Source organism: Chinchilla lanigera, unplaced genomic scaffold (assembly GCF_000276665.1).
Source record: "Chinchilla lanigera isolate Chin_1 unplaced genomic scaffold, ChiLan1.0 scaffold00095, whole genome shotgun sequence".
NCBI lineage: Eukaryota > Metazoa > Chordata > Mammalia > Rodentia > Chinchillidae > Chinchilla > Chinchilla lanigera.
The window spans coordinates 5837975-5845984 of NW_004955496.1; the positions used below are offsets into that span (position 1 = coordinate 5837975).

The following is an 8010-nucleotide window of genomic DNA, read 5'->3' on the forward strand; positions in this document are numbered from 1 at the left end:
CTTGATCTTCACCTGTGACCTGTGGAATCATGCTGTGGACATTGTGCTGGCTGCTCATGTCCACTTGATAAGTGGGGCAGCTGCGGGCTCCTAGCCGAGACTTAGAAAGGTTTGCTGTGGGAGCAGCCACATCACTGGGGAGGAACTGGAGCACAGCGAGTGGACTCGCCGGGCAGAGGTGTTGGTCTTAAATGGAGAAGCATTAGGTTCTGTGTGTGTAAGGAGAGTGAATGCCGGCCACCAGTCCTCCCCTCAGCACCCAGGTTCCTCGCTGTGCCTGTGAGGCTGGGCCCTGTGGGGAAAAGGCTATCTGATGGCCTGGAGGGGGAGCTTTGATGTGCACTGGCTGGAGCTTACCCGAAGTTCTGCGGCTTTAATCAGGTTACCTAACTTCTGTGTTTTACTTTTTTAAGTGGTAAAATGGGAATAATAAGCCCAAGATTGCTGGGTGTGGGGTGCACGCTGTAATCCTAGCACACAGGAGGCTGAGGCAGGAGGATTACTGAGTTTAAGGCCAGCCTGGAATGTAATAGGGAGACCCTGTCTAAAAACCAACAAGCAAAACAATGGGAATACTAACACTTGCCATGTTGTTTGTTTTGGAGAATAAGATAATCTGGCCAATGGGTGTGGCTCTGTGGGTGGGAGCATCCCTGGGTCCTGCGCTGGAGTCCTTGCAGGGCCAGCATAAGACACATTGCTTCCAACCAGGCACCTGCTGAGGCTTCCTGGCCATGTGGCTGTGTGCAGCAGCGCCAATTGCCGAGCCCCAGTGAGATGCAGACCATCATCCCTGGCCTGCAGAAGCCACTGTAAGGACAGAGGGTCTGGAATGGAGTAGATGCTGGTTAGCGCTGGCGCTGCTGCTTACCATGGTCACGGTCACCCAGGTCCTGTTGTGGAGCAGTTACAAAGATGGAGCAAAGATAGGCGGATTCTTTCTCTCTTTCCTTTTTTTTTTTTTTTTTTTTTTTGAGACAGAGTCTCATTATGTAGCCCAGGCTGGCCTCAAACTTGATATCTCCTGTCTCAGCCTCCTGAGTGCTGGTATTACAGGTGTGTGCCACCATGCTCAGTCCTTTTTTAGTTTTTAGTTGTTTATGTTTTATTTTTGCTTTTTGGCTTTTTGAGACAGGGTTTTTTTTAATATATATAGTTCAGGCTGGCTTTGAACTAGCAGCAATCCTCCTGCCTCAGCCTCTTGAGGGTAGGATTACAGGTGTGTGTCACTATGCCTGTGTCTGGTTTTTAGTTATTTATTTATTGGTACTGGGCTCAGACCCACAGCCTTGTATATGATGCTCCAGCCCCAGCCCTCAGGCAGGCAGTCTAGATCTCATCCAGACTGAGTCTTGGACATTTGGGCCATGTCCCCTTCAGCCTTGTGCCTCCCCACATCCTCTCCCTGGGGACATGCAAGAAGAAAGAAAACTCCCCTGGAAAAGCACAGAATAGGAAGGAGGAGGTGGGCAGCAATTCCTACATAAGCATTTTGGCCTGTTAGCAGGGGGTTAAATCGAGTCACAGGTGTGCTTTCAGCCACGTTCCAGGTTCAGCGTGTACTGGGCTTGGGGCACTATGATGTCATCGTCCTATAGAGCTGAGTGGACTTGTTGGGACAGCGTCCTTTCTTCCACAGACTTACTCAGACATCCTCAGAGAACAGTCTTTGGAGCAGGTGGCCCTGGGTTGGAGTTCGGGGCATGCAGTGCAGCTGGGTCTCCTGTCCTTGCCATAGAGTGGGGTTAGATACATCCCAAAGGGGTGTCTTTGGCATCAGCACTAGAGATCCCCAGCTGACTCAGGTGCTCCTGCCTGCCTTCTCTCTACTTCTGTGGAAACCCACAAGGTGCCCCCCAGAAGGACTGTGGGCACTCCAGCAGAGAGGGACACCCAGAGCACCCTGATGCTTCTGGAGGAAGATTTGGAGGTGTGGTTTCACCTGGCCTGCAAGAGCAGAGACTCAAGATGCTCACATCTGGGGAAGCTATTTTTAAGCACACCCCTGCCGGGCAGCCAGCAGTCTCACTCCAGGCACTCAGTAGCTCTGTAGACCTCCTGCTTCCCTGCACCCTGTGGCTGGGGTGGAAGCAGCTGAGGCCTGAGGAGGCGGCTCTGGAACCAAGGAGAAGTGGCCTCCTTGCTGTGAGCTCCGTTTCCATCTTGGCATGAGTGGGCCAGTCTGTCTTCCTTCCCAGCTAGGCTTCTGTGTAGAGTGGATTCTGGTCCAGGACTGTCCAGAACAGTCCACCCACCCAGGCTACAAGTGCAGCGGGTCTGTGATTTGCCCCTGCGGATGTGCCCGGCAGGACAGCTCGTGTCCCATGACAGCCCAGCAGCATGAAGGCCAGACAGGGCCTTGGGCTGGGGCTGCTGGTCACACTGGGGTCCATGCTGGCTTTGCGAGGTGGCCATGCATCTTCGGAGCATGACAGCTGGGGTCATGGAAGGGGTGCCCCACGGGGCTGGGCAGAGTTGGGCTACATTTGTGACCAGGCCAGGGAGTCACTTTGCCTCTTTCCTGCCAGTGATGGGCACCCACACTCTCAGGGGGGAAGGCAGCCTTCACTGCTTGGGTGGGAGGGATCTGCACTCAGGAAGATAGGATCCCTCTGTGGTCCAAGGAAAAATGGCCACCTGCCACCCAATAAGCCAGCAGGGGCATGGGGCACAGACTGCTTGCATGAGGATCTGAGAAACTCAAAGCTGTGCCTTTTCATGTCTGTTACGGTTTATATCTAGATGTCCCTGCAAAATTTAATGAGTCATAGGCAGAGCTTGAGGAGATGATGGGGTTATAGGGCTCCTAGGTGACTGCTGATAGGAGGTGGGGTCTGGTGGAAGGGGCGGTCACTGGTGGGCATGACCTGATGGTCACATCTGCCTTCTTGACTTTTCTACTTCTTGTCCACCGTTTCCTGCTGTGTAAGCTGGGCGGCTGTCCTCCGCAGACCCTTCCCCATGCTGCCTTGGCACCAGGCGACTATGGACTGAAGCCTCTATAACCCGTTAGCCAAAATAAATCTTTAAGAGTGGCTGTTGGATATTGGGCCCAGCGACAAGAAAGTGACTAAGACAGTGTTATAGATACAGTTTTCAAAAACTAGAATCATGGGGTGAAGAAAATAGCAATGGAGAAAACAGTGGAATGTCTTAAAAATTGTATTTAACATAGTCCTTGTTTGACCTACCCGTTTAATGACAGTTTGGACTTAGGACTGAGGCTTGCTCTTCGGACTTCTGACCTGTATCCCAGCTTACCCTTCCGGAAAGGGAGCAGCATGCGGCCTTGTGGTGGTTTCTCCTACAGTACAGCACTGTAAGTTTTGCTGATTGTACTGTCCAGTACAGCACTGTAGTTTTATGTTCTTTTATATGTTACAGTACTGCATGCAAGAGTTATTGCAAATAAAAGCAAAGTCACCAAGTTGGAGATTCCTCTGACCATTTCTTTGCTTTGAATATTGTCGTGTGCATATTGTATACAATTCGTCAGTTAACAACCGCATCACTGAACGACCTACATGCAGGAACAGAATCTGGTGGTTCCGTGAGGAGAGTGTGGGGCCTACTGAACTTTAGAACCCAGACTGTTCTTACACCAGAGAAGAAAGCCTTGCTTAGCTGGCCATCCCTACTTCAGGACTATTTATTCATGCTTCCTGCTCCAGTGGACTCATCAGCTGGGACATCTGTTTACTGAATAATCCTTTTTTCTCATTCATTTGAAATTTTACTTTATCATATAATTCAGTCCTATATATTCTGGAGTTTACTTCTATACTCAATTATTTTTATCTACCCTTATGTCCTACCAAGACAACAGCCCAGCTCATGGGCTCAGGAGCTGGCCAGAGCAGACGTAAACCCAGAAGCACTGTAGGCATGGTCTATGTGAACTCTAAGCCTCAGTTTCCTGCTCTGTAAGCTGGGGATATATCTGCATACTTCATTGGGTTAACTAAGTGACTTAGTGACCTAGTGTGCTGTGCAAAATTGTTTGGCATGGTTCCCAGCATGTGGGAAGGCTGGGTCCTCTGAGATGGAGGCTGGGGTGGGGGACATTTGTTTGGAGTGACCCTGGGGCCAACAGCTGCAGAGGGATGGGGAGGGATGACTGGAGGGGGGTGAATAGACATACCACAGGGATCTTGGGCCCACACAGCCTCAGCATGACCCAGGCAGGACAGGCTGTCCTGCACCCCCATGACGAGACTTGTATGGAGGCAGACAGAGAAGGGGACACGGGCCCTCCGCAGTGGCAGGCAGGGCTTGTTAGAGGGCTGGTAGGGCAGGCGGGTAGGGTCAGTGGGGAGCCCTTGCCTAGCACTCCCAGCACTGTAGAAGCCCTAACAATCCAAAGAGGGAAACTGGTTGCGTATGTAGTGTGACCATTGCATTTGATTCCTAAACGTGAGTTTTCCTCGTCTAATTTCCAACCCCAGGTGGAAAGCAGCTCAGCAGGGACTCCCGCAGGAAGGCTCCTTGCCCAGGGCCCCAAACCAGTGTCGTTTCAATGCTTCACGCATCAGAGAGGTGCAGTGTCCACAGGAAGAGCTGGACCAGGCCTGGATGAGCCCACAGCTTTCGTCTTGGGTTAAAACACTTTTCCTTTGACTGTTTTTTTGTGTGTGTTCATTTCTAGATCAAAAAATGCAGTCTAAGGGGGGATGTGGTTGTGCTGGCCAGACTGCGGATGACCCATACGGGAAGACATCACCTTAGAGAAGTACTTGCAGAGATCAGACAGAGTGAGGTCAACCATTTGCTTTTCCTTTTATTATAAAAGTAAAATAAAAAATAGCATTTATAAATCCAACATTTTTCCTTTAAAGTATTTGGTCTAAAAAACATATTTACAATAGCAAAATGCAGAAAAAGGGGAGAAAATACCACTTTCAGCCCTGATTGGAACCATGTTTAAATATTGCTAAGTGCGTGCTTTGCAAATCACAGCGACGGCACGTTGGAAAACGCGCAGCCTTTCTTTATTGCACACCAAGCGACTCTCATCTAAAAATATCTTCTTCCTTAGTATCTGAGTGCACATACTGTGCCTGGACGGCTAGAGAGACACTGGGTGGTCATGGAAGGGGTTCAGGGACACAGCAGAGGGACAGCAGCAGCAGCAGCGACGGAAGAGAAAGCAGCTGTGACCCAGCGGCAGCGGTGACACCGACACACCCCTCGCTCAGGAATGCTATCGGCTCCAGGGCTGTGCCTGCCAGGTGCTTCCTGCCTGGACGTGACCCAGCTGGGACTCAGCTAAGGACCCGGGGTGGCCGCGCTCAAAGGCCTGTGGTGGCCTGACGGCCCAGGGCTGCCTTTCTGCTGAGCACCTCTGGATGCCAGGTCTTCCATCTCTCGGGCAAGGTACTGGACTTTCTGGCTTTGGTTGCATGGCATGACCATCTTGGCAGCTAGATTTTTCCTTCTATGGGTCCTTCCTGCCCAAAGTCGGGGGGCCCTTTGTTAAGTGTTAGCAATGGGCCACCACCTGTCAGGGACTCCATGAAGCTGAGCTTGCGGAAGGAGGTCTCCACACCGCTGTCACAGATGCTGTCCTGGTCTCGAAGCTCATCTGTGGGGAGAAAGCAGGAGTTCAGGGACCTCAGCCTCTGGCACGGCCCTGGCAGGAAGGCTGGGCAGCATGTGCAGGACTTGTCACCCACCCTGTCCCTCTGCCCCTGCCAACCACCTGAGCTGTCCACACTGGCGCAGGGCAGGAGGTGCCCAGGATGTTAGTATCTGTGAAGACCCTTTCCAGCCTAGTGTTTCTCACAGTCCCACTGCCCATGTACCAGACATGGCCCGAATTCTCCGCACTCCGCACCGGCTGGATGTGTCCCGCCGGGGAAGCAGCTGAACCTACGCGAATACATCAGAAGCGGGAGAAGCTATGGTGGAAAGCACTCTCTGCTCTCCTATGCTAACAAACAGCACCTGGCCGACGCTCCTGGTGGCAAAGAAAATAAGATGGCTTTGATGAAAATGAGTCTGCACTGGAAACTGATGTTGCTTTCTCACTGTTGAAAAGTACCCTTAGGGATCTGACCAATGGGGATTAGTTCCCACACAGAAAGGGAAGCCAGGAAAACAGCAATCTGATGCAGACCTGTCTAGAGTCTACTAGAGGCTTATCTGTCACATCCTAGTATGGGGGATTCAGATTTTAGCGGCAGTGCCATGACGGTCGTCTTACTGTGGATTTGTTCAATAAACCAACCTTAATACAGTTTCTCATTTGTACCCTGTGCTGCACAGTATTTTAAAGATAACCACACATTAAGGGCTTAATGTTTAAGTGTTTGCTTTTGAGAGCTGTCAGCATTTACTTTTTTCTTCGAGTGTTTGCACTAGAAGAGCACTAGGCCATGAGACCAAGCCCTGGGTGGATTCCTGGTGCCACATTCCCCCTTCCTTTGGGGGTACGGTGACACTGTGCTTCTTCCCCAGAGGCCTCTGTGACAAGGTGACCTTGACAGTGAAAAGTAGACAGGGAGCCAGGAGGGTGAGGAACTTTCCAGAGCTGGGTGACACTAGTGACCCTGGGAGCACACAAGGGCGACATTTAAAGGGTGGCTGGGCAGGGCTGGGGGTAGCTTTTCCCCAACCCTCAGCTGGTGCTGGGTTTGCTCTGTGCTGGACAGAGTTGCAGCATGGATGGATGGACTGGAGGGGACATGACAGGTCACATCAGCTCACTAACTTAGAAAAAGAATCGCACTACTGGGTCTCTTAATCGCAGTACTCTGGAAGGCTGAGGCAGGAGGATCTTGAATTAAAACTCTGCTTGGACAACTTAGTGAAAGCCTGTCTCAAAATACCCACTGCAAGGACCCTGGGCTCAATCCCAGCAACGCCACCCCCTCCCCCCAGAGTTACACCACTCATACAGAGTGGACTGAAGGCAGAAACTCAGTAGGAGGAGTCCAGACAAGGAAGGAGGGTGGTCCAGGTGGGGTTGTTGTGGGGAGGGGAAACTGGAGGAGGCTGAGGTACCACACTGGGTGGGTGATGAGATGACAGGAAGATGTGCAGGAAATGCAGTAAGGACTGAAGATCCCTGCAAAGGCTACCCAGAGAGGCTGTGGGAAGTGACAACCATGAGGCATTGAACTCACCCATGGGTGAATTCAAGACAAGTTCACACAGCTGAAGGGGCAGCTAGGAGAGGTCCTGGGGCAGGGACCTAGAAGGGTGGGTTCTTGTTTCTACTTTCCCCTTCTGTTTCCCAGGACCCATGAGGTAAGCAGCTTTGCTTTACCAGGCTCTTTTGCCATGATGGTTCTGCCTCTGAGCTGGATGACCATGGACAGAGCCCTCTAAATCCTGAGTCAACGTAATTCAGTGGGTTTTCTCATTTTATCTGGATTCAAGTGGCTATTCTCAGAATCCTTCCTAACCCTGAGGTTAGGTGAGGACAGCCCTGCTTCTCATAGTTGTTGTCAGCACTGAGTTTGTTGGGGGTTCAGAGCTCAGTGGAGGGAAGAGAGTTGGGCTCAGACTGGACTCAGGAGGCTGCAGCTGTAAGAGGTAAGTGTGCAGAGCGGTGTGATGTGAAAAACCATGCATGGGGACAGCACCCAGTGGGAGTCAGTGTGATCCCCATGCCAAGAAAGGGATCCTGGTATGTGTGATGGATACAGGGTTTGGGGCCCGACCAAGGAGCCCAGGAAGGGCCAGAAGTCAAGAGGCTCGAGAACACTTTCCTGAGAAGTGAGGAGACTATAGAACACTCTCTTGAGAAGGGAGGAGGCCCTACAGCACTCTCCTGAGAAGTGAGGAGGCCCTAGAACACTCTCCTGAGAAGTGAGGAGAACCTAGAGCTCTCTCCTAGGGAATGAGGAGGCCCTAGAACACTCTCCTAGGGAGTGAGGAGGCACTTGAAGACTCTCCTGAGAAGTGAGGAGGCCCTAGAGCTCTCTCCTGAGAAGTGAGGGGCCCTACAGCTCTCTCCTGAGAAATGAAGAGGCCCTAGAGCTCTCTCCTGAGAAGTGAGCGGCCCTA

The 8010-nt window shown here is 51.7% G+C and overlaps 1 protein-coding gene across 3 annotated transcripts in view; it reads right to left on the reverse strand.

Annotated features, from left to right (window-relative positions):
• Positions 1-4759: 4759 nt before the first annotated feature.
• Nfkb1 (nuclear factor of kappa light polypeptide gene enhancer in B-cells 1) overlaps positions 4760-8010 on the reverse strand; it is a gene marked incomplete in the record, with an annotated part of 108262 nt that continues 105011 nt past the window's right edge. For all 3 annotated transcript variants that reach the window (XM_013505397.1, XM_013505396.1, XM_013505395.1), the window contains 1 exon segment: positions 4760-5581. In XM_013505397.1, the coding sequence (XP_013360851.1) occupies positions 5421-5581 (161 nt within the window).